The following is a 26,381-nucleotide window of genomic DNA, read 5'->3' as shown; positions in this document are numbered from 1 at the left end:
CGAATCATATGGATTCTTCCCTACCTTTGGAGGTAATTGCTGGATGTACTTACAAGACTTGTGAGAATTAACAATTCGAAAGTTTTGCTGTTACAGCTGATTGTGTGAATACCCCTATCAATGTATTTAATAGCTGATATACTGACAACCCAGCAAATTGTATATATAAACTCATACTGAACATTTAAAATCTTGCGCACTTAAGTTAAATTTAAATGCGTGTTCTCGGACAACACCAATTAAGTTGATAATTTGCTTGCTACTCTAAGTTTCTAAGTATGGGAATTTTTCACTTTGATTTTGTACAGTTGTGTGCAAATACATCGAACTCAAAAGGTTTGGAAATGATCAGTGCAATGGAGATTTACTTGTCAGTGTATGAAGTGATCACAGGAAAGCTTCTCTTTCCTCTGGATCCTGAGCAAGAGGTCGCAAGAATTTAGATTTTTTCGCCTGAGAATCATAAACCGACTTTAGTTCTTTCTCACGTTGTTGGAACGGGTAGTAAGAAATTTATTGCTGAGTAACATCAGCAGACGAAAGCCTTGGTTTCGCTCTTCGTCTGCCAATGCAGAAACTCTCAATGTCATATCTAATTAGTTACTCACCGCCATATGGCCGATATCCATGTCTGAACCCGAACTCATTTCGGCAGAGACTTTGTTCAGCAGTCGTGCAAATGTCACTTTCTTCTCCAGCTTTGGATCGGCAATTGTGCGTGCAATATTTGCTACGTTGGTCGAAGTCTGTGAACCGGAGTTTTCTGAGAATGTTGTTTCTTTGACATCGCTCTCGGAGTCCACATTACCGGCAGCACGCAAGCGATTCTCCGTCATATTGATGAGCTCACCCAGGCTGACTTTGGGCGGCTTGTCCACATTGGGCGCCGGCGAGACCAATTGTTGTAGAATTTGTTTCTTTTCAGCGGCATTTTTCTTCACAGGTGTCGAATTGTTGCGTTTCTTGCGTGGCGATGGTGAACCTGTTAACAATGCGATAAATGGGGGATTGAGCTTTATGAGGATTTATTCATAGAATGCCACTACGAACATATCGCACGATTAAAAGAAACACAACACAAAACTAGATAAATTAGGCACATTCAATTACATAAAAGTGAAAAGGTGAGTGAAGGAAAGAAAGCAGATTCGAAAGCGGAATGTAGGTGTGGTATGTGCTGGTAGAAACTAACTAATACATACATACATACAAGTAACTCTCCTTTAAGGCGGCGAAAATCAATGAATGCGGTTTTGGGCGCTACGGAATTTTAGGCAACGTAGTCGGGCAGGACATTCTAATGATTTGTATATTTTTAAATGCATTTTTATTCCCGTTTCGTAATTGTAGCGAAAATACAGTAACTGGTGATAAAAAAGTCGACAATTTCCCTTGTACAAACATGCTAGGGATGTCCGTATTGGAATACCGAAAATGTTGGGACTAGCATGTATATATGTACAAGGGAAATTACCGACTTTTATATTAGGGAATAGTCCCAACAATTTCGGGATTTTTAGTTTCTGACAAAACTTATGAAATGCAGACAGAAAAATATTCTTTTATAGTAAAAAAGTAATAGACCCTAACTTTTTAACAAATATGCATCTGTTGATCGTCTTTGGTTTTATAAAAAGTTATATTGTTTTTGTTGTTGTTAAAGGGGTTGAGTATTTGAATTGAAATAATCCTATTTAACGCCTAACGCCGTTGTCGCATGTTTTTTTTTTGTTTTGTTTTTTTAGTCGGATCCATTTGAGATCCAAGTATAGCAGCAAAATTTATATCTGTATGGCGGAGATTTCATTAATATCCTGTCAGAAAGGCATATCGAAAGAGCGAAGTCTTGTTCTAGCTAGAAATGGACATTCGCAGAAATAGTGGCAAAGATTTTCTTTCACCCCCCAGCCAGACAACTTCTGCAGATGACTTTCAATCAAGTCGGTGCATGAACCCCTTCCAGTGACCTGTAGGGGTTGCAGTTATACGTGAGATACTTGGGGGAGCTCATCCTTAAAGGTAATTCGTCCTCTGGTTGTTGTACAATGGCTATGTTTTTCTTGTAATGCACATAGTTAATTACTTTCACCTTCTTTCGGCTAAGGCATAGTAGTAAGAAGCAATGGATGTTTTTCTTGTGTTGATTGGAGTAGCCACTGCCACCGCCGCTGTTATGTATAGTGCATGCCGAACCTTTTCCTGCTAGTTTATCTGCCATATCATTCTCCTTTATATTCCTATGACCGAGAACCCTTATCAGAGTAATTTGAAGCAAATGACTAAGCAATTCTAAATAGTTCCTCTTAGCATTAGTGACTTGCATGCTTCTCTGGCTCCGAATAGAGGTTACCTTCCACACTAAAGTTTATATTCGAATCGTCAGTGTAGATTTCACTGTCGAATCTACCAATCATCTTCCCTATCCTCCATGCGGAGCTCTGTGGAAAACGAACCGTAAAACCTTTATTGAAGAGCAGTGACGGTCCCTGTAGGAGGATCTTGCTGTGACCGTACGATCTTGTTGTCCAGCTTCCTATGCCTCTGAGTGTCACCGCGCTTGACTTGCTTAACTAACTTGATTTTTCATTTTACCATAAATGAATGAACATTCAAGTTTACTATTTTCCGCCTAATTAAATTTTACGAGATTAAAAAATACATGAATTTTTTTCAACCGCAAAAGCATTTGCGTACTTTTTAAATTGTTTAGCATGGACCTCTTTTGGGGCATACCTCAAGCTACTTTAATTAATATGTGCAAGCTAATTATTAGGTTGGGTTAGAGACATCTGTGCTCTGACTCTTGTGCTCTATGTGAGATTGAGTGTCAGCAGTGTTGTTGGAGTCGTGCTAAGCATGAGCTCGTGAGTTTTGGCGAGTTGTAATAAACAGTTTAAACTTTTGTCAGTAATATCCTTCAGAGATTAAAAGTATATTGACCACATGCAGCTGTAACGAGTTGTGCTTAGACCAGGGCAGTGACAAAAAAGGTATTCTCACGTACACCTTTCTTCTTTGCACAAGTTACACGCGTCAATCCCATTTTAGCTGCGTGATATGGAGTGAGCCAATGCCCCGTCAGTAGTCCAATATTTCCTCCTTGGGCGTGATAAAATAAAATTGATTGCTTTCGTATTGCAAATTGGTAGCATTATTTCGAATCTTCCCATATAGGTTGTGCTTCCAGAGTTAGTTCCTCGTCTAGTTCCAACTTCAAAACTGAGAGTGAGGGATATATGTTCGACGTAGTCATCCAAGGTAAGCGATTGCTTGCATTAGAAAGCTTGCCCACCATCTCACTTCCCTTTATTACATTGATACCCTGTAAATTGTGAACAATCTATTCTCGCAGAGCTTATCTATTTTGGATCTACAGTACTTTAATAGCACCTCGACTATCAGTGAAGATGCTTGTTGGAGTGTCGAGGGGTGTAAATTCCAACGCTAATTCAGCTGCTTTTATTACAGCATAGATGTCAACTTCAATTATACTAAAGTGGTTAGGAAGCCTGAAAGACTTTTTGAGATCAAACTACGCACAGAAGACAGCCACTCCTAGTCCTTCCGTCATTTTGGATCCATCTTTAAAGATATTGTATGCGTGGTAATCGGATTCTAAACCCTTCTCCCAGCCATTCTGTGCTATTACAAAACCAGGCCTCTCGCAAAAGTTTACTAGTGGCATAAAATAGTCTGACCTTCCGTTTATGTCCTGTATGCTACTGTTACAAACATTTGTTGGTCTTTGTAAGAATCGTCCAGTCATCCTAAGTCTTAGTGCAGATCTTACTACTAACTTGATTGGATGCCAGTCGAGAAGTCTTTCTATTGCCGCTGTTGGAGTTGTGCTCATAGCGCCGGTCACACATATTCTTGCAATCCTTTGCCATTTAGGCTCCATGACAATTTGCTATCCACAACAATACCTAGGTATTGCCCGATGTTTTAAGTGCTAATTGAATAGCACTAAGTCCGTATTATCTGGATTTACTTCCAGTCTGAACAATTCTGTTCATTTGTAGATTTTTCTGAGAACCTTTGTGAGTATTTCACTCATCACTTAAGGACACCTACGTGAGATGATAACAACCATCATCGTCAGTTTTAGTCCGCTATCCACAAGTTCGATGAGAATCTGATTCATCACTGAACTCTATAGAAGAGGTGAGGACACTCCTCCTTGTGGAGTCTCTCTGTTTGTCTTTTTTGAAATTGTACTGGACCCCCATTCGGAAATCACTATCCGACAGTCGATTTTCCCTTCATGTAAGCATGCTGATTTGGCGACAGTAGGTTAGGTTCGGTCCTTTCCTTAATGTACGCATTTTGCAGTTTCTCGAACGTTTTCAATATAAATGATGTGAAACGAATCGGTCTGTAATCCTTGGGACTACAAGTGACTGCTTTTGTCCGGCTTAGATATAAAAACAACCTTAGCTAATCTCCAGCTTCTGGGGACGTAATTTAGACGTAATTTAATTTTCAAACAATAGGAATATATCTTTCAGCCTAGGTATTCGTAGAGAGCCTCCTTCCTTATAATTGGCGCGTACACCCTTTTTTGGGTGTTTAGTCGAGCTCCTCCACCTATTTGTGGCGTGCGTCTTGATACTGTTCCACAAAATAGAGGGACCTACAGCTTCAAGCCGACTCCGAACGGCAGATATTTTTTATGAGGAGCTTTTTCATGGCAGAAATACCATACACTCGTAGGTTTGTCATTGCCTTCCGAGGGGCGACCACTATTAGAAAAAACTTCAGTGCCCAATCCAACCTAGGTGGAAATTCTCGAAATTTTCATCACTCCTCATTTATTTATTATTATATAATATATGGTAGGAAAGTTTCTCAAAAATTCAGTTGTTGCAAAATAATGAATGTCTATATCCCGGGACTGATTCCGAGATTTCGGGATTTTCATAACGAGACCCCGAAATTTTCGGGATCACACACATCTTTTTTTCGATTTTGACATCCCTAATACACACATCCCCATTTGTTCTTTCCGTTTCTTCTAAAGGAGAGTTACTTGTAATGATTTACAAGTATTTTAGAATGATATAAAAGTATTTTAGAAAAAAATGCATACACCTCCAATCAAGAAAAAACATTTTGGAGAATTTTATAGAAAAAGCGGAATTGTGAAAATCAAAATACACATTAAAAATTGTTTTTTCAAAATACATACATACACACGGGTATGTGCTAAACTAAACTGTGCTACATAAATGAGTGTGAGTGTGTGTGGCTGTATGGAAATGAGAAGCTACAAGTTTTTGTCGGATAAATATTTTACTTAGCATACTTCCAGTAAAGCTAACTACAGGAAAATGTGAAAATAAAAATTTAATCAACGAAAGTATTTCAAAATTTTAGTAGCATTCACTAAATACGATAAAGTTTTCATAAAAAGTTAGTTGTTTTACGCCCACCAGCAGCCGCAAAAGTACTCGCAGTTCAAGTGTAGATTCGACGTTTTTTTTTGTTTTTTCTTTTTTCAAAATTTACGTTAGGTTGCACTGTTAGACACTACAGATTTTCAGAGAATATATTTGTATTTTGTGATCAAAGTATGAAATTATATACATCTGCATATGCACGCAAAAAGATTGAAAATTTGAATGAAACTAAGCTATTGATACGGGCAAATGTTCATCGATACATATTTACAAGCTTCCGCGCAAATTGTAATAAATTTTAGCAGCTCACGCTTAACGCTTGGACAACTAACAAGCAAAAGAAATGAATGACATTTGTGAATATCTAGTCAGGACTAACTCAAAATCAATGACATCATTGCATACACATTGACACCCTCGACTCGAAAAAAGCTAGACAACTTCTTCAATCCATAGAAGTGCCGCCATTCTTCAAGGGAAGTTCAAAATAAACAAGACTGGCGTCATAAAAATGAGCCGAAAGGTAGCCGAGCCATCACCCAAAAAATCGCATTTGGAGAAATCAAAATCAAGTCGATGCTCATTTGTTTTTATGATTCCAAGGGAATCGCCCACAATTTGCTATATTAGCGTTTTAAAGCGTTTGTTGCATCGCATTCGTTGAATTCGTCGAATTCGCACTGAATACCGCGAAGGAGGAAGCTGGCGCTTATTGCATGATAATGCACCATCCCATCGATCCACTCTTGTGACTGATTGTTTGACTAGAAATGGGATTTTCGCCATCAATCCCTCACCGTATTCACCTGATATGGCTCCCTGTGACTTCTACCTATTCGGAAAATCGCATTTGGTCATGAAAGGAAAACGTTTTGCGTCCGTAAATGTCATCAAAAAGACTTGTACCGACATCCTGGCGAACATTCGGTCAATGATCTGAAACACTCTTTCGAAATGCTTGTATTGCAGTGTATCGAGGCCAGACGGGACTATTTTGAATAAATAAACTCGAAGTTATCAGAACAAAGCTCCCGTTATTTCTATTTTAGCTCAGTCTGGTTTATTTTGGACTTCACCTTGTAGATGGGATCTATCAGTCGACGGGCATTGGCTTTTACCTGAAATTGCACCATGGGGGACTAGCAAACATGGCGTTGCTGTTTTTTATCTAGCGCAGCTAATTAGCGGACACGGATGCTTTCGGTCGTATTGCTGCCATATTAAGCTGGCAGACAACCCCTACTGCCCGTACTGCTCCAACACGTTCGAAGATGCAGAGCATGTTTTCTTCCAATGTGATTATTTTTGAGATGCTTCAAACGATAAACGCTGAAGGTGCTGCTTGGACACCCGTTGCAGGTAAACAATCTGATAACAGCCAAGCACGCATCAAGAAATAACTGGAATTCTGTTGAAGGATATGCAGCAAAAATAATTCAGTACCTCCGATACGTGGAGCAGGCTCTCATCACGCCCGTCTTAACGTATGGCGCAGAGGCGTGGACGATGACAACATCTGATGAAGCGACGCTTGGAGTGTTTGAGAGAAAAATTCTACGACGATATAGGCATAGCACAGCGAATAAAGATCCAGCGGCTACGTTGGCTGGATCATGTCGTCCGAAATGCTCCGGCTCTGAAAATCGAACACTTCCGGTACCAGCGGTACCAGCTGGTGGTAGCAGAGGAAGGAAAGACTTCCTCTGCATTGAAAAGATCAAGTGGAGGAAACATGGCTTCACTTGATGTGTCCAACTGGCGCCGGTTAGCGCGAGAAAGAAACGACTGGCGCGCTTTGTTAAATTCGCCCAAAGTCGCGTAAGCTGTTATCACGCCAATTAAGAAGAAGAAGATATGAGAAAGTGAATAGAACTAGTTCCCTTCATGGACGCCATTCTGGGCCCTCCCGAAGTAATGCAGAAAGTAGTTGTGAGAAGGGAGTTTCCCCAGAAGAGGGGCAAAAAAAAAACATAAAAATACTCCGGGAGCTTGGTTCATCAGTTTTAATGCATCCACCACATTGTCCGGATCTGCCGCCAAGCGGCTACCACCTTTTTCTGTCATTGCAAAACTTTCTGAGTTTGTCGCCAATAAGGGCCAAGACTTCTATGAGAGGGGCATTATGAAGCTACCTTTAAAATAGCATTAAATTATACAACAAAACTATGAATATGACCCAAATCGGACAATCCGAAGCATTTTAAATTGAAGTTTAATATACTGGGTTGGGGAATAAGTTCATAAGGTTTTAATATTTTTTCTTTATTTTCTAACGATTTTTTTGCAGCTTGCCCAAGGGTAAGTATTCATTCGATAGAACTCTTTCTGCTCTACAAAACTATGTTAATTGTATTTTTGAGTTGTTTAATTTTTTATTAGTTTCGAGGCTTAGAAATGGAATATTCAGTAGGCAAATCTCAAGATTTTCGACACCTGCTCTTCTTTGCTTTTCATCGGCGTCCAAAAGCTGCCATATCAGCTCCGGCCATTTGCGAGGTGTATGAAGAAGGTGTCATAGGTGAGTCTACAGCACGGAAATGGTTTGCAACGTTCAAAAATGGCGAATAGCGACTTTGACGTCGATGACACGTGCCGCAGCGGTGGTCCTTCTGAGTTCGGTGAGTTCGGTCTCAAATCACTTTCGAAGGAGAACAGTTGCCTAACCAGTCGTGAATTGGCGGAAAAGATGAACTGCGATCATAAAACGATTCCTTATCACCTTCATTCAATGAAATTTACCGAAGAATTGGGAGCCTGGGTGCCTCACGAGCTCAAGAAAAAAAAAAAACGAGCAAAGAAAGTCGGCTTCAAATTACTTCTCAGCATCTCGCCCGCCAGCGAGCAACAGCGCTTTTTGTAGCGAATCGCCACGGAAGATGACAAATGGTGGCTATATATCAATGTGAAGCAAAGTAAGGAGTGGCTGGCTCCAGGAGGTACGTCAAAGCCGAGAGTCAAGTCAGATCTTCAGCCAAACAAGATCATGAAATGTGTTTGGTGGGTCTGGTAGGATATGCTGCACTGGGAAATGCTCGAAAAGAATGCCACGTTCAACAAGAAGCTCTACATAGTCCAGCTACACCGCGTGAATGAGGCTATTCGACTGAAAAGACCCGATCGACATGGTCAAACCATACTCCTTCACGACAACGCCAGGCCCCATGTTGCACAAGTTATCATAGCCGCACTCTAAGAGCGCCAATGAATAGCCCTTCAGCACCCGCCGTATTTTCAGGACCTTGCACCGACCGATTACCATCCTTTCCGCTCCCTGTCAAACCTTCGATAACAAAAGGCTCCTTAAAAATTGGCTCAAGAACTTCTTTAACACTAGACCACGCGATTTTTGGCGGAACGCCATCAACAAATTGGTCGAGAGGTGGGAAGAGGTTGTAAACAGCAACGGCAAATATATACTTGATTAACTTATTGATATAATTAATGTTTTTTGTTTAACTTCTTGCCGTGGTTTAACGAGTCTGACTTGTGATGAAAATTTTGGTCCAAACATGAATATGACGATTCAGGCTCGTGAATAGATTGTCGGGCCAAACGTAAATATCATGAGCCGAGGTCGTGTACAGATAGTTGGATCACACATAAACAACACGAGCGTGGGTCGTGATTGAATGTTATTAGGTGCGCAACTAAGTTCCCGCTGTTTGTAAATAGATGCCACCAGCAGTGTATGCTATTTGATTCTAACATAACCTAAGCATCATAAACCAAGCTTAGACATATGGTAAAAAAACTGCTTCAACACATTAGTTACTTTGTTTTGGTATCATATACTTTTGATTTTGTGAAAATGTCTGATTTTGTGCCGAATAATCGTCATTTGCGGGAAGTGTTGATTTTCGTCTTTCATTCGAAAAAAACGGCGGCTGAAGCGCATCGAGAGCTACAAAAAGTTTATGGAGATGCTGCTTTAAGTGAAACAATGTGCCGAGATTGGTTCTGTCGCTTCAAAGACGGTGATTTTAATGTTGACGACCGTCCGCGTGAACGAAGGCCAAAAACCTTCGAAGACGCTGAATTGGAGGCATTGCTCAATGAGGATCTGTACTTACTCCAGTATTAGGGGTTACCCGCCAATCCATTTCCAAGCGATTGCATGTTTTGGGAATGATTCAGAAACAGGGCGCTTAGGCTCCTTATGAGTTAAAACCAAGGGATGTTGAACGTCGTTCGCCTGTGAACAACTGCTCCAGCGACAAAAAAGGAAGGGGTTTCTTCATCACATCGTGACGGGTGATGAAAAATGGATTCATTACAGCAATCCAAAGAAAACAAAGTCATGGGGACTGCTCGGTTATACTTCTACGTCATCGCCTCGGCCAAATATTCACGCTGCGAAGGTTATGCTATGTACTTGGTGGGACCAAGTTGGTGCTATTTATTATGAACTGTTAAAACCAAGCGAAACCATCACTGGGGATCGGTATCGACTTCAATTGATGTGATTGAGCCGCAATATGTGGAGAGGCATGAAGAAGTGAGTCTACAGCGTGATAACGCTCGGCTTCACGTTGCCAAACCTGTTAAAACCTACCTGGGAACACTGAAATGGGAAATCCTACCCCATCCGCCATATTCTCCAGATATTGCGCCGTTCGATTATCACCTGTTCCGATCGATGGCACAGCAGTTCCATTCATATGAAGAATGGCTTGATCCGTGGATAGCCTCAAAAGATGAACAGTTTTACCGCGACGGTATACGAGATCTAGCAGAAAGATGGGAAAAAGTTGTAGCCAGCGATGGGCAATACTTTCAATGATTCACTTGTAACCATTTTTTCAGAATAAAGTTGTATTTTCATCAAAAAAACAGTGAGAACTTAGTCGAGCACCTAATAGTTTCTATCTGTACGCCACCAGAGTTAGTCACGGTCTGACCAACCTAATACGATTATTATATTATTTATATGTACTTGTCCATAAAGATACATTTAGATGTGTTTTACATACATACTTATACATACATATTAAAGCCCGCAGTAGCTGCCAAGCATGGTGCAAGGAAAGGAAATATTCTAAGCTGGTGATGTATACTTTTAGAAGCTAAAGCCCATAGGAAGCGTGCATGTAACGAGTAAATTTTGTACCAATTCAATGTGGAGATCAGTGTAAGGGTGTTGTGCATATATACGAGTATATACATATATTTGAATTAGGAACAGAATATTATATGCCATTTATGGTTGTTTGGTAATAAAATTGTGTTCCTGCATATTTGGTTGACGGAGTAAAAGTACCAGGGGAAATATATACAATTAGTGGAAAGGAAAGTTTAGGCTAAGCGAACACAGGGAAGAATCTCTCGAGTAAAAGCTTAGTAATTCACTACTTCTGTTAGGGAATTCGGTTGAACAACAAGGCAATCACGAAAATGAAATTATTACACGAATATGCAGGTCGATAGCAACTTTGGTTCTGTCTTTTTTTCTACTTGGTTAGCATTCAATTTCGATTTGTGGTGCAATGGTTGAAGTTCATGTGATTTCTGTATACTTATACGTATATACATACAATTGTACATGAATGAATGTGAAAAAAACTGAAAAAATGTGTGCAATTATTTAAAATTTTTAGTAAATGTTGAGCATAAAACGGTTACGTTTCTTTGAGGAGAGGGGAGGATATACAGCATTTTGAGTGTACACAACGAGTTACGAATGTATTCTTTGTTAGGAATCTTGCAAAAAAAGATATAAAAAAGGTACGAATTATAAACCAATTACTTGTATGCATTTATAGATTAACTCATACATACATATATTTAGAGAAAGAGACAGAGAGAAAAAGAGAGAAACAGGTAGATAGATAGATATACAACGCTTGAAGTGAATTGCAGTGGAGTTTTTCGATTATTGCATAGAATTGAATTTAAAGGGTTTGCAAAGGGTTAATTTTTTTTTTGTTTTTTTTTTCGTTTTTTGTTTTTGTGCTTGCACTGTTTGTTTGCATTGTTTGGTTTTTCAATTTGATTTTCAATATCAAGCTCAATTTAGCCTATCTTACGTCGGGGAGGCGGTCGTAATAGATCGTCAAGTGAAAATGTACGCGCTGCTGCCCCTCCCCCTCCAGGTATTGGATTGGGGCTGCTGAGGCTCAAAAGTGACGGTTTTCTGATACCCAATCTGTTGAATATGGAGCGTTGTGTGCCCGGTGCGATATTGCCGGTTGACTGTGGAATGGCAGTTGTAAATTGCAATTGCTCGCGTAATGATGTGTGATGATGATGTCCATGTATGGAACCAGGTGCTATATATTGATCAAATAGAAAGAGCAAAAAAAAATCAAAAAACAAACAAACAGGTAGAAGAGAAAATAGAGAGAAAAAGAGAGAGAAAGAGATAAAGAGGTAGAAAAAAATTTTGTTGCACGAAGTTGTAAAAATGAGCTCAAACACGAGAATCCCAAAGTGGATTCCATTCGGACAAAAGTTGAGTTGTGTGTTTTGCAATTATCGTAAATGTTTAAAAGTACGCATTATTCAAAATATGTCTTTATAAAAAGAGATATGTAAGCTTGCATTTAGGTGTGACGAAGTTTACAAAATTTTATGCCAGGCGAAATTCTGCTAGCAAAATACGTTTGGATACTTAAAGCTTATATCTAGACTTAAAAGATCTAACAATAAAATAATATTTTGAATATTTTAATATGTGTACATTGACTATTAACTTAATTGAAAATTATACATAATATTTCTAAGAACAGATTTTTAAATAATGTGATAATTGTTTCTCTCCTTCTGGGCTACACCTGAGTCTGGGCTGCCTCTTCCATAGTGCTAATAATGAAAAAGAAAAGAAAAAGCCGCAGAAAAATATCATAAACAGCCTGTGTCAGAAAAAAGGAACCGCGATTATTCATGGAGTGAAAAAAATATATATTTACAATTTTTTTTACATGAAAGTATGTACAAAACTACGAGTCGCAATTATTCAATAAGCCGGGTAGTCTCCATTGTTGTCGAGTATAGCCTGACACCTTCTCGGCATGCTTTGAACCAGCTTTTCTGCGTAGCCCGTCGACAAACAGGACTAGATTTTGCGAACTTGACGCACGAGTTGTTTTAAATCGTGGACTATCTTTTCGACAAGATGCGTTTTCATAGTTCCCCACACATTTTCAATGGGGTTGGCGTCTAGGGACTGGGAAGGCCAGTCCATTTCTGTGACGCCATTTTCTTGTTTCGTTGTTTCTCAATGTGTTTTTCTGAGAGCAGTTGTTTTGATGATGTGGGACGGTAGGATATGTTCACCTCCTTCAGTCGTCGTTCGATGGTGTTGATACTCACATCTATTCCCTTTTTAGCAAGAGCTTTTCGTGCTTGGCGTAGTCGCAAAGAAGGTCCCGCTAAAAAAGTTGGACGTTCACTTTATCCTGCTTGTTTGTCGTTACTCGCTTCAAGGCGCGTGCGGAAAAGTCATCAATATTTTTGTACTGCTTATACTGCTGATTTCCTATTATAACAAACTTTTTTGATTTTTTAATTACTTTTACAGCCGCGGCGGCGTAAGATAATTTTGGCTCTTTCGAATGCGTGCATAAAAATACCGCCTCTCGCTCATTTTTGTTTGGCTGCGTTTACGGGAAAGTTTCGAACGACACTAACCTGAGTTAGCGCTGGCGTCGTAGCCCTTGAGTGGAACTATTATGCAGCAAAAAGCAGAACGAGACATATCTTGAAGTTGCAAGAAAAAAACCGATTCTTTTCTTCTAACACAGACTGTAATTTCCTTCAGCTTCTGTTGGGGCGTAGAGCCAGAACAAAATTATTGAAATCATTTCGATTGCGAGCAAGTTGTTTGAGAGAATTCCAGATAGAGTTTGAGTTTAATAGATCCGTATCCAGCATACGTTGCCAGGAGGCCTTTGGTCTTCCATGGTTCCTTGCAACTTGCATACTCCACCACAAAGCAGCCCTGCAAACCTCGTCAACATCTTTGCGCAAAGTGTGGCCTATCCAATAAAATCGTCTGCGTTTGATGATGAGCTCGATTGAGAGTTCGTTGGTCGAAATAAGTAATAAGGCTTGAAATTAACCGAGGCCACAAGATTCTCAAAACTTTACGTAAGCACGCGTTGACGAAAGATTGCAGCCTTCGGATAAGCACGGATGTAAGCGACCAGGATTCGCAGCCATATAGCAGGACCACTTTCACGTTGGAATTACATATGCGTAGTTTAGTTTTGACTGATATGGAATTTGAAACCCATATGTTGCACAACTGTGAAAATGCTGCACGAGTTTTGTTGATACGGTGTGCGATGTCCGCGCTTTATTCAGCCCATTGTCGAGGACTATAAGAAATAGCGATCTTTATATTTATCTTTATCTTTATCTTTATCTTTATCTTTATCTTTATCTTTATCTTTATCTTTATCTTTATCTTTATCTTTATCTTTATCTTTATCTTTATCTTTATCTTTATCTCTATCTCTATCTCTATCTCTATCTCTATCTCTATCTCTATCTCTATCTCTATCTCTATCTCTATCTGTATCTCTGTCTCTATCTCTATCTCTATCTCTGTCTCTATCTCTGTCTCTATATCTGTCTCTGTCTCTGTCTTTATCTCTATCTCTATCTCTATCTCTATCTCTATCTCTATCTCTATCTCTATCTCTATCTCTATCTCTATCTCTATCTCTATCTCTATCTCTATCTCTATCTCTATCTCTATCTCTATCTCTATCTCTATCTCTATCTCTATCTCTATCTCTATCTCTATCTCTATCTCTATCTCTATCTCTATCTCTATCTCTATCTCTATCTCTATCTCTATCTCTATCTCTATCTGTATCTCTATCTCTATCTCTATCTCTATCTCTATCTCTATCTCTATCTCTATCTCTATCTCTATCTCTATCTCTATCTCTATCTCTATCTCTATCTCTATCTCTATCTCTATCTCTATCTCTATCTCTATCTCTATCTCTATCTCTATCTCTATCTCTATCTCTATCTCTATCTCTATCTCTATCTCTATCTCTATCTCTATCTCTATCTCTATCTCTATCTATATCTCTGTCTCTATCTCTATCTCTATCTCTATCTCTATCTCTATCTCTATCTCTATCTCTATCTCTATCTCTATCTCTATCTCTATCTCTATCTCTATCTCTATCTCTATCTCTATCTCTATCTCTATCTCTTTCACTATACTTTTCTCTGAGGAATGGCCAACTGGCTCTGGTGATCAAGAGGCAGAAACAATTGGTGCGCTTAATTGAACTCAGCTGAAGTAGCTTAGGGCAGCCCAGGAAGGAGAAGAAAAACTGGATCTACAAATTACGTCATCAGAATGAGAAATAATTTTTATTCTTCCTTGTTAATGAATGCAAGCTCGATACTGGCAAATAGCAATATCAAAAATATAAAATGTTATTTGCTTTAATATATCTTAAATACTCTTAAAATACTTAACAGAACCGAACGCATTTTAAACACGTAGACACTCACATGTACTTATATTACATATATATACACAGATAATAGCCAATTATATTTTTAAGTTTCTAGCCATTTCTATATAACATTTAAAACTGAACTACTTACAAAAATGTTTAACGCCTAAGATATAATTATATATACGGACAATAAGGACACCTTCACGCTTACATACGTAGGTACATAAATAGCTACCCTAATTACATAATTGCTTAACTTACACTTACACAAATACATATTCAAATATACACTTATTTATAGATACACGAAAATATTTATAATCTAACATTAAAACTTACGCCGATTTCGATCTGCTTCTTCGGCCAATAGCTTTTCAATTTTTTCCGGGAAGTGTCGTTTCGCGCACCAAACCAAACCGATGACAGCCAATACAACAAAAACGGTTATTAATCCCAGCCAAAATGGTTCTTGCAGCATGCGTTCAGATAACGGTTTATAGGGTATATGTAGCATACGCCGCTCACATCTCGCACCTTCCCACCAAGCGTGACAACTATGGAGATTAACAGAATATTGAATATAAAATTTTTGGGTATATACGAAGAATATTTAAAGACAAGAAACTGCAATTGCAGCGCATTTTTCTTATGAAACTTGGGTAGTAGATTTCACCAAAGCCCAAGCTCCAACTTGGGTAGGGCTGCTCCTACTGAGCACTTCGGACTGGCAGCATAAAGCCCACTATGAAGTTGAGTTGAGTTGAGATTTTTTTCAGGGGTGGTGTGAAACCTCATTCACTGTCAGTCTCCAGTTAGTAGGCTGAGGCTGCCTATATCGAAACGCACCAACTTATCGTCTTCTATCTTATCCCTTTAAGTTCTTGCCCCATGTGTAGGCGGTTACCGATTTAAAGACTTTCTTGTTGGTCGAAAATAAGAAGAGCCAAAATGGAGGAATTTATAGTCAAGAGCTTTCCTTTTTCACTCTTGTCGTAAATAAGGAGGTTGTGAATATAGTAGAAGAGCGTGGCTCCTAATGGCAGTTATGAAGCGAGAAAGTTCGGACAGATAACCTTTTACTTTTAGACTTAAATCAGCAATGCTTTTGCCGGATACCATTACAGGACAGCCAGCAGTGTACGAGATCAAGTAAACGCTCTCTGCCGATTGATGGAGTTCGTCCAAGTACTGTTATTTGAGCAATTTGAACCTATTAAGGTGAGTGTAGGTAGGTGAAATGGTTGAAACACCACTTAGGTACTCCCCAAGTAGCACTCAATCTCCGTTTTGTTACCATTTTCAGACCTCCAAGGTGCAGATATCTGCAGCCAACTAGAGCTATTAATGTAAGGGAGAAGATTGATGGGACTTAAGTTGGCGCACTGACCCAGACTGACGAAGAAAGGAGCGCCCAGCAACCTTAATCGTCTGGCTGCCAAATCGGGACATTTACACCGAAAGTGCTCAATAGTCTCACTCTTTGAAAAGTCCCCACAGCTTCTGCCATGAAGGTTAAATGGTAAACCTTGCTTTTTCGCGTGTCTACCGATCATCCAAAAACCGGTAAATACAGCTACGAGAATTGGGAATTAAATGGCGTGGAGTCGTCAGGACTTTCTGAGTCCTCCGTCTATTGCACTAGAGCCAAAAAGTTTTCGAAATCGCACATGAAGAAATGGAGCTCCATCTTTTCTGCGCTTTCCTGAGAAATGAGTCGTGCAAATTTCCTTTAACAACAGTCAGGGCGATGCCGATGACCGAGTAGGAGTTCTCTGATATCAATCCAGTCCCGTTCCTGGCAAGCTCATTAACAATTTCATTTCCCCCGATTTTCCTGTGTCCTGGAACCTACCTAAGGTCAGTGTTGGTTGAAGTGGTGATTCAGCCAGCGCCCAAAGGTCAGTGTAGTATTGCGTACGCTACACAAGCAGGACGAAGAAAGGCGAACAATAGAGCTGTTTCAGTACCGGCAGCTAGAGCAAAATAATGTTAACGCCCGGTGCCGCATCTGATCAAACTGAACTTCCCGACAAGTGCTAAAGCTAACATGAAACAATGTTCCAGAGGAGGTCGCCTCAGACATACCGAGAACAATTACGGACGCTTAAGTTAATGACTCACGACCATATCATACGCAGACAAGGCAGTAATGCACACGACATTACAGCACACTTTCGAAGTTCCATTTACTTCTTAATGGAGTAATGGAGACTATCACCGACGCATAACCTTCATACGTCGTACGTAGAGAGCCTGGATGCAGGTTTCTTTTGTGGTTGTTATCCACAATCACGGCTCCACCCTCGATGTAGTGCAAATGCGGTCCTGGGGTGGAAGTCATCCGAAGAGGGGAGGTCTGCTTTAGTGGGAGCGAGACTGCATCAATTGAATGTTTCTGACATTTTTATCGTCCCCTCTCACAAAAAAAGGTCAGTGTACTCCGTTAAATTAAGTTAAACAACATTTTTAGGTATTTAATTTCTGTAATTGACTTAGTCTTTTCGGATGTCTATCTAAGGGATAGTTCTCTAATATGGTAAGTTTCCCACAGCAAATTATACACATTTTTACCACAATTATGCTTTCCATAGGGTACATCCCGATTAAAGTGCTTCTGCTCCCCTTCTCGGCCTAGTAAGCCTAATTTCAACAAGCATTATTCACATCGCAATTTTTACTAATCGATAAATGGTCAAGAAGCGGTGAAATATTTGGTCACAAAATTTTTTTACGAGGCGCTCTAATGTACAGTATGCCTCCTTGTGTCGTATTATTGGCAATGTTTTGTAAAAATACTCACCGACAAAAGTAGCCTCCATTTCGCTCGAAACAAACGCCACGTCCTTCGCAAGGGTTTTCGGCACAAGGCCTTTGTTTTTGCTCGCATGTTGGACCCATGTAACCCGGCTGACATTGACACTATTTCAAGGAAGTGATGGAGGTTGGAAATACTTTGAAATGAAAGAAAAAGATTAGTCGTACTTTGAACCTACCTTAAAGCTATTTGCAGTCAGCTCGCATCTGCCAAAGACACAGGGCTCCAGTTCGCAAATATTCAGGCCGCAAAATCTGTTCAAAAGTAAAGTAGAATAATATGGATTGTGTAAAATGAAGAAGTTACTATATTTCGCGTTTTCTTACCTCCCCGTGTAGTGTCCCTTACACTGGCAATAGTTCGTACCGTTATTGGGTACGCATTTGCCATTGAACTGACAGGGATTGGGTTGGCAGGATTCAACGGTTTTTTCACCAGCAGCCAATTTCATTTTATAGGTATTATCTGTTTACAGTGACAAATTAGAAACTAAATTAGCTCCTCGAAATCTATTCAACTCACCCCATTGTATTGACACGGTTGCATTTAGTAGGGCATTCGAGTGGAGGCCTGTGCGTTGGCGGATGTGCAGCGTATTTAGATAGGATGTAATATACACTGGTGGCGCTGTGGCATCGACTGTTCTAGTTTGAAGTCTACTACTACTTGACATGGATGGCATTGACCTTGAACGGTCGTGTGTATAAAATGTGTCCTGCGGATGTAAGTAACCGTACGATGAACTCTGGCGCTCCGCATCGTAACTGGGTGGGCCGGTGTGTGGAAGAGTAGTGGGCTGCTGATACTTGCAAAGTTGCCACTTTGTGCCATTATTGTCCGCGTAGTTGTCGTAGACCTAAGATGCGAACAAATGGTAACAACTCGTTAGTGTACTATAGAATTACGAGGTGTGTTCAAAAAGTATCGCAAATTCTGAATTTTCGCAGATTACGTATATTCGAATTTCGATTTTTTTGTGGCGATATGTTGGTACTCATGTCTCTCACTCATGCCGACGAATTCGGCTATTTTGAATGCTCATCTTCGATTTTTACCTATTCAAAAAGATCGGTCAAAGAACCTGTATCAAATTTTGTGTGGAAAACGAAATTAAGTGCGCAGATGCATTTCGAATGTTGACTGTGTCATACGGAAAAGCTACTTTGGACCAAAGCAACGTTTATCGGTGGTAAAAAATGTTCTCAGAAGGCCGAGAAGATGTGAACGACGAAAAGCGTGCCAGACGCCCGACCACTTCAACAACAGATGAAAAAATTGATGAAGTGAAGAAAATGATATGGGCCGTTAGAGAAGTTGCTGAGGACCTAGACATATCGATTGGCTCGTGCCATTCGATTTTTCTCAATGATTTGGGAATGAAACGGATCGCCGCAAAATTCGTACCAAAACTGCTCATTTTCGACCAAAAGCAGCATGGACATTGCTAATGAGATGTTGGACTCTGTCCACGATGAACCAAATTTGCTCCAGAGGGTCATAACTGGTGGCGAATCGTGGGTTTATGGTTATGACGTGGAAACCTCAATCATCTCAATGGAAGCTGCCGCATGAACCCCTGACCGAAAAAAGCGTGCCAAGATCGGTTGAATGTAAAAGTTTTGATTACCTTTTTTTTCGATTGCAGGGACGTTGTGCATCATGAGTTCTGGCCATAGGGTAAAACGGTCAATAAGGAATATTACCTGTAAGCAATCCGCCAGAAATCCCCGGATTTGAGGAAGAACAAAAATTTGCTCTTGCATCACGATCACGCCCTTGCTTACACATCGTTGTTTGTGTGCGACTTTTTTGCCAAAAACAACACACTAATGATGCCACAGCCACCGTATTCCCCAGATCTGGCCCCCTGTGACTTTTTCTTGCTCCCGAAACTGAGGAGACCCATGAAAGGACGACGCTACGCTACGATTGACGAGATAAAAACGGCATCGAAGGAGGAGCTGAACAAGATAAAAAAATAATTTTTTGAAGTGCTTCGAAGATTGGAAAAAACGTTGGCACAAGTGCATAATATCTCATGGGGATTACTTTGAAGGGGACACAATAGATATTAATGCATAAATAAATAAGTTTTGAAAAAACAAAAAAATTCGAGATAATTTTTGAACACACCTCGTATGGCAAGGCGAGTTCATGTTTGCTTTATACCTCTAAGAGACTACCATCGATACAATCGCCATTCTCACTAAATTCAACGCCTTGCAATTCGAGCATAATATTCTGACCGAACGGTGCCACTAAATGGTGTGTGAAGTCCACATTTTCCGGCATCGCACGTGGGTAGTTGAGTTGGTAGAGATGACCGCTGCTGTTGTAGTTCAAACTGATGACCCGCTCACGTCGCTCCAATGGTGTCACTGTAACGATTATGCGCAATATGCAAACTCTCAAAAAGGTTCTACATACATAAATATAAGTAAATCTCTATTTTCTCACCTGTGCGATAGACAGCTTGGAAGCCTTTGCCTCTCGGATGCTGTCCTGTGCGAAATTGTATGCGCAATTGTTCACGCTCGCTAACGAATATACCCTCGCTCAATATTTCTTTGGTGCGAAAGGGCCGTAGTGGTCCGCTACCAATGTCCACTTCCAAAACTGCGTCCACATTCAAATCGAACTCATTGAATTCGAGCCAAATGCGTCTGCCAGCTGGCGCTTGTATCACGTAAGCACAGTTCAAGTTATGTAGTAAAAAATGTGGATAGTTGGGACTGAAGACGGTGCCCTCACGTGAAGTGAGCGTCTGTAGCGGACAGCCAGATATATCGATCGCTCTCCAAGTGGCCGCGAATCCCGCACCATTAACGGAGTAATCACTGTGAAAATTCACCATTGCCTCATTTGAATTGGAAACAAAGTCGAATTTGGACATATTGGCGGTGTGTGTGCCACACCAACGTACATATGGCAGGAATGATTGTGCATTATCTACTGGAAGGGGCAACATCAGTTGGTCAGCCTCCTCTAAAATACTATTGCGTTTGCGGCGATGTGCCTTGGCTTTTCGTCGACGATGTTTGGGATTTTGATATTTCGTTACGACGCCAGCTGCAGTGGAAATCCACTTATTACCACTATGCCCGGTTTTTGTAAGCACTTCTCTTCTAAATCGTAGATTGCCACTGTGCGTTTTTCTAGCGCCTTCGTGCTTCCGATTTAAAGTTTTCCTACTATGAGTTTGCTTTGTGTACCTGTATTCATTTTTGGCAGTGTTGACGTTTGGGTAGCTCCCCCGCTTTTTCGGTATACGTAGACCTCTTTGCAGACTACGTTTCGGTCGTTTACGGTATTCCGATGCGAACTCACCTATGTCCACTTCATTGTCCGTCGACGATAGTTGCTCTTCAGAAGTTAACATGGCCATGGGTTGGGGATTGCTTCCAGGCTCCAGTGTTATGTGCGAGACTAATTCGAAGTCTTGTATGCTGACAAAATCATAGAGACACTCATCCTGTGGCTCAAGATCTATTTTTTGGAATTGAAGTATTATGCGGGTACGATCTGGTGTTTTTATATGCACCCAATAGTCCATATTTAGGGGATATGTGTTGGGGTAGGCTTTTTAAAACGGATTAAAAAGATAAACATTTCGTAAATGGTGGAAGCAGATTTCTTAATAATTAGCAATACAGCAAACGTCCCTTACGAGTTCAATAAGTTCTACAAAAACTAGTTTTCTCGGCAATATTTAAAATTTTTAATAGCTATATTTCCGAGCCGACTTTCTTTTATTAAATTAAATAGCTTACCTGGTGACACTAGCCTTCCCTCGGCACCTGTAACTGTTAGGTTGTTGGCGGAAAATGTGCCAAATGAATCTTTTGGTTTTTTACATACATATCCACCGACTTTACTGCATTTTTGTGATTGCCAATACAAACCCGAAGGCAGCATTGGCGTTGGTGACATCTTCCATTGCAGCCCCAAACAGATGGCATCTGGGGGGAGTTCCTCGAATTGTCCTTGGCCAGGCAACCAACCCTACAAGAGAAAAGAGTAGATCGAAATCAGTGCATACGCATATCTACCAGTGTAGGAAGAATAGAGCGAATGACAACAGACAATGACTTCGCAATATTTTTCTCTACTTTTTTTCTGCTATTCTGATGAGTTTGATATCTATTTTCAACACTATGAAGAACTCTAGGCGGATGTGTTTTTTTATTGGCGGCATAAATTGGTTTTCTAGCCGCCGTTGGAGAAAGTAAACTCTTGGTGTTCGAGGGTCGTTTGAAAAGTCCGTGCCAAGTCAGAGAGAGGGCACCACTAGCGCGTATCTGGGTTAGGTTTAGTTAGAAGCATCTCTTGGAAGAACACACACCAAGTCTACGTCAGAGACTATTTCTTTGTGTTTGGCAATCAGACTTGGATCACTCGGACTGCTATTTGTTCCCGAATTTGAAGAAATGGCTGGCGGGAATAAGATTTTATTTAAACGTGGAGGTGATTGCAGAAACAAATGTGGAAGCAAAATTGGTGGAAATCGGCTTCCAACTCGTTTCACATCCCTCTATTCTCCAGACTTGGCTCCCTCGGACTAATATTTGCTCCCCAATTTGAAGAAATGTCTGGCGGTAAAAGGATTTTATTCAAACGAGGAGGTGATAACAGAAACGATTGGATATTTTTCAAATTTTACCTATTCGGAAGGATCAAGGAACTAAAACAACGTTGGACGAATTAGCCTAAAAAGATACAATGTCGAAATATAAAAAAAGTTTACCCTAAACAGTTAAGTAGTTTTTTTTTATTTTTGCAAGGACTTTTATTTAAACGACCCTCAGGCGTCGTTCAGACATAGACGGCATTCTGTCTTAATAGATATATGCGAACTCAGTCGGTTTTGATCAGCGAATCTGCGTGTCGGCCCTGCTGACTAATGTTGGCCTGTCTAATGTGGACGTTATTCCACTTAGCGACTACGAGAGGAACCGAGCGCATCACGAAAGAAACAGTTTAGTCGAATTTTTCCGTCTTAAGGATTACCAAGTCCTCACCGTAGCCTATGGCCTCGTAACCTTACTCAAATAATGTGGTAAAGAGATCAACAGTAATTAGAGACCACAATATGTGGGAACAGTACATCTTAGTCTGGACTTCTTCCTTTCCTCGATTTGTGGGATAACCGCTTACCCGACTTTTCGCGAGTTTAACAAAGCGCACCAGTTATTTCCTCCTCGTGCTAACTGTCGCCAGTGGGACACACCAGGTATAACTAAGTCTTTCTCGACCTGATCTTTCTAACGCAGAGGAGACCTTTTTTTTCCTCTGCTACCACCAGAAGGTACCGCATCGAACACTCTCAGAGATGGAGCGGTTGTACCCATTCGAGCGACATGACCCAACAAATGAAGCCGCTGGATCTTTATTCGCTGCGCTATGTCTATGTCCTCTTAAAGCTCATACAGCTCAATGTTTAAGAATCCAAAAATCTTCTGCGGAATCTTTCTGTCAAACACTCCCAAAGACGCCTTATCGGATATTGTCATCGTCCAAGCTTCTGCGCCATATGTTAGGTCGGGCATGACGTGAGCCTTATAAAGTGTTAGTTTTGTTCGTCGAGAGCAGACTTTAGTACTCAATTGCCTACTGAGTCCAAAGTAGCACTTGTTGGCAAGAGTTATTCTCCGCAATGTGTCTATTACCAAGGGCAAATAACTCCAATTCGACAAGGCCAGAGGGTCACTAATCCCATGAATGTAGATCTAAGTCAGTGCAGGGTAATGCCATCTCCTCAAATTTCATTCCCACTTCCCAATACTCATTACCTGGAAACTCATTCTTGTATCATCTGTCCACTCGAATTGGCCGCTTTTCTCCAGCTCTGCACCAAGCCAGTAGATCAGTTGAGGCGAATAGTCAATTTGATTTCGTATATTCGATGTAATAAATCTGCGGAGAGATATAGAAAAGGTAGCTACGAAGAGAATTTCGTGAGAGATTCTCAAAATTTACCTGTGTTCATCAGAGGACGACACCGATGACAAACGTGCGCCCATGCCACGACATACTTGCTGCGCCGTCCACCAATCGACTTCGGGATAGGAAATGAACAGATAACAGGAACCATTGTAGTATTTTAAGCGTTCGTTGGCGCATTCAGAAGCCGCTAAAAGTAGGAGAATTGCAGAAAAGAAGAAAGTGTAATGTGAGTAATGTTGCGGGTATCCAATGCACAAATCACTGCGCTTTTCAAAATGCTCAATCAAAAAAAAAAAAAAAAGAAATCAGCAGCAGTTTAAGTAGAGTTTAAGTTGGCACGCAAATGATGTACACTCACGCACAGCTAGTTTGGCAATATTCATAAACGTGCAATATAGTTTTGTTAAATCTGTACATCTGCACAAATTTAGCACCAATAAAAGACGCAAAGGTTTGTCTGGCTCGTAGGATTGTGCTGTTGTGGTGGTATTTGGGGTCTCGAATTAACAAAAAATTCCATTGTTTTAAGTAAGGGGAGACACATAAAAGTATTTTTAATTACAAACTACACATACATACACCTATTTAGACATACTTAAGTGTCAAACATCTCACTACGATATGCAAAATAAATGTGTAAATTCGATCCGAGCTTAAGGATGTGGTTGGAAATGAAGTCTCGAAGAAAGCAACACTTAACGCAAAAGGAAAGAAAAATAATAAATAATACTTGTAGTACTCCTTAGCCGACACTCACTCTCTAGATAATGACTGATGCCATTTAGGAAGCCAATGAGAGTCTTCCTTGACGTATCTGGAGCCCTTAACAATGCATATACGGAAGCTTTGATAGAGGGCCTGTATTCAACTGGATCAACACTGGATCGGTAGCCTAATAAACTGTCGAATAGTGATGGGTGAATGAGCGTCCAGTAGAATCTCGAAAAGGGAAAACAGAGAAACTCCACAGGGAGTGCACTTCCCACTTCTAAGTAACCTTGTTATAAATCAGATTCTAATCAAACTTGGGAAAAGCGGACCGAAACCGATGACTAGTATCATCTCACATAGGTGTTCTCGAATGAAATACTCACAAGGACGCTTAGAGAGATCTACAAGTGGACGGAACAGGTGAGACTGGGAATAAATCCCGCTAAGACAGACTTTACTCCTTACAAGGAAGCGCAAGATTCCAAGCTGGTCATCTCCGAGGGTTGGGAGTTGACACCAAACACATCGACTAAATACCTAGGTATTATTGTGGATAGCAAATTGTCATGGAGATTAAATGTGGAAGAGAGAGCATAGAAAACCCCTAATACCTTACACACATGCAGAATAATGCTCGGTAAGACTTGGGACTTTTCTCCTCGACTCACACATTGCGTCGCATGGAAATTGGAGAGCGTGCAAAGGATTGCAGAAATATTTGTAATCGGCGCTAAGAGCACAACCTCAACAGCCGATATAAAAAGACAATAAAGAAAGTCGAGAAGACTGGTATCCAATAAAACTACAATAGTAGCAAGATACTCGCCGAAAGATCTGCTTTAAGACTGAAGATGTGAGGACAATTCTGGCAGAGGGTTTCTGGTCATAGCAAGACTCTGGATGTAAATGGAAAGTCAGGCTACGTAATTCCACATGTTCAATATGGAAAAAGCCTAGCCAAGGTACAGAACAAAATGGATGGCAGAAATATCCAAAATCCACATACCAGCGGATTGTCTTCTGTCCGCAATTTGATCTCCAAAAGTCTTTCAGACTCCCTAATTACTGTAGTATATTTTAAGCTGAAATATATGCCGCAACAAATGCATCTGAGTTGGCTCTGGAATTAACTCCTCTTAATACTTGGACAAACATTTGCATTGATAGCTAAGTGGCTATTAAAGCAATTATGGCTCCTTGGACTAACTCGAAATGGTTTAATAATGCAGATCCGAAATCCATCCATCAGTCTCCTTTCTGAAAACGGAACTTAGCTCTGGAAACCTAGTCGATATGGGAACATTCAACCTCGTACAAAACTACAAAAATTATGCTAAGGACTTGGAATACGAAAATTAAAAACTTTGTTTTCTCACTCTCTGGAAAAGACTGCTAAATATTGATTGGAATACTGACGGGACACTGTCAGCCGCTCTTTGCTCTTTGTAGGACTTGACAAATGTGCCTAAGATCAGTATATTTTCCTGGACTTAAAGCTCGCGAAGACGTGCATTAAGAATTACTTAAAATAGTATCTTCGGCTCCAAATACATGGCACTGGTAACACAATGGCCCCCGGCAAAGTCAGATATTTTAACGGCCAGCACTACCTACCTAACCTTAGTAAGACAAATTTTTTTGAATGCTGTCATTATCTCCATATAGGCAGGCGTTGTCTTCGAGATTCTTATGTGTTTTTAGTTGTCGATTATCAGCATTACACTAGGACCGACGTAAGCAACTATTCGCTCAAAAGGAAGATTTATTCGAGAGTATGACGTTTGCCTATTTCCGTTCTGCATTTTCCTTAGTCCACGCAAGTCTTTTTTCAATGTGCTCCGGAAAAGGAGGTCTTCTGCACATCACTTTGCCTTAAACCTGCCTTAGCTTCACGTAACGAAATGTTCGGCTTTGTCATAAACAAATCAATGTCTTCTGATCTTGCATTGGAGAGGTATTTTTTTTGGGCCTCGTCCGGGGAAGTCAACTTGTCCAAATATTTTGTTGCAGATGCACATTCTATTAGACAGACTGAATGTATAAGTCTAAGGCCGCTGCTTATTTTTGCGTTAAAGTTTTGCGTAAATG

At 40.4% G+C, this 26,381-nt stretch overlaps 1 protein-coding gene across 1 annotated transcript in view; it reads right to left on the bottom strand.

Annotated features, from left to right (window-relative positions):
• The window catches only part of LOC129239402 (uncharacterized), a 169,150-nt gene that overhangs the window by 13,128 nt on the left and 129,641 nt on the right, over nucleotides 1–26,381 (bottom strand). The window contains exons 9-20 of the mRNA XM_054874868.1: nucleotides 23,616–23,769; nucleotides 23,429–23,552; nucleotides 21,410–21,641; nucleotides 20,097–21,218; nucleotides 19,809–20,017; nucleotides 18,162–18,495; nucleotides 17,966–18,104; nucleotides 17,818–17,893; nucleotides 17,625–17,743; nucleotides 15,164–15,378; nucleotides 11,423–11,665; nucleotides 609–982 (exon numbers count right to left, since the gene is read on the bottom strand). Coding sequence (XP_054730843.1) covers nucleotides 609–982; nucleotides 11,423–11,665; nucleotides 15,164–15,378; nucleotides 17,625–17,743; nucleotides 17,818–17,893; nucleotides 17,966–18,104; nucleotides 18,162–18,495; nucleotides 19,809–20,017; nucleotides 20,097–21,218; nucleotides 21,410–21,641; nucleotides 23,429–23,552; nucleotides 23,616–23,769 — 3,341 coding nt within the window. The remainder of the gene's footprint in view (nucleotides 1–608; nucleotides 983–11,422; nucleotides 11,666–15,163; nucleotides 15,379–17,624; nucleotides 17,744–17,817; nucleotides 17,894–17,965; nucleotides 18,105–18,161; nucleotides 18,496–19,808; nucleotides 20,018–20,096; nucleotides 21,219–21,409; nucleotides 21,642–23,428; nucleotides 23,553–23,615; nucleotides 23,770–26,381) is intronic.

The sequence above is a fragment of the Anastrepha obliqua genome, chromosome 2 (assembly GCF_027943255.1).
Source record: "Anastrepha obliqua isolate idAnaObli1 chromosome 2, idAnaObli1_1.0, whole genome shotgun sequence".
In the NCBI taxonomy this organism is placed as follows: domain Eukaryota; kingdom Metazoa; phylum Arthropoda; class Insecta; order Diptera; family Tephritidae; genus Anastrepha; species Anastrepha obliqua.
This window is presented reverse-complemented; position numbering and strand designations above follow the sequence as displayed.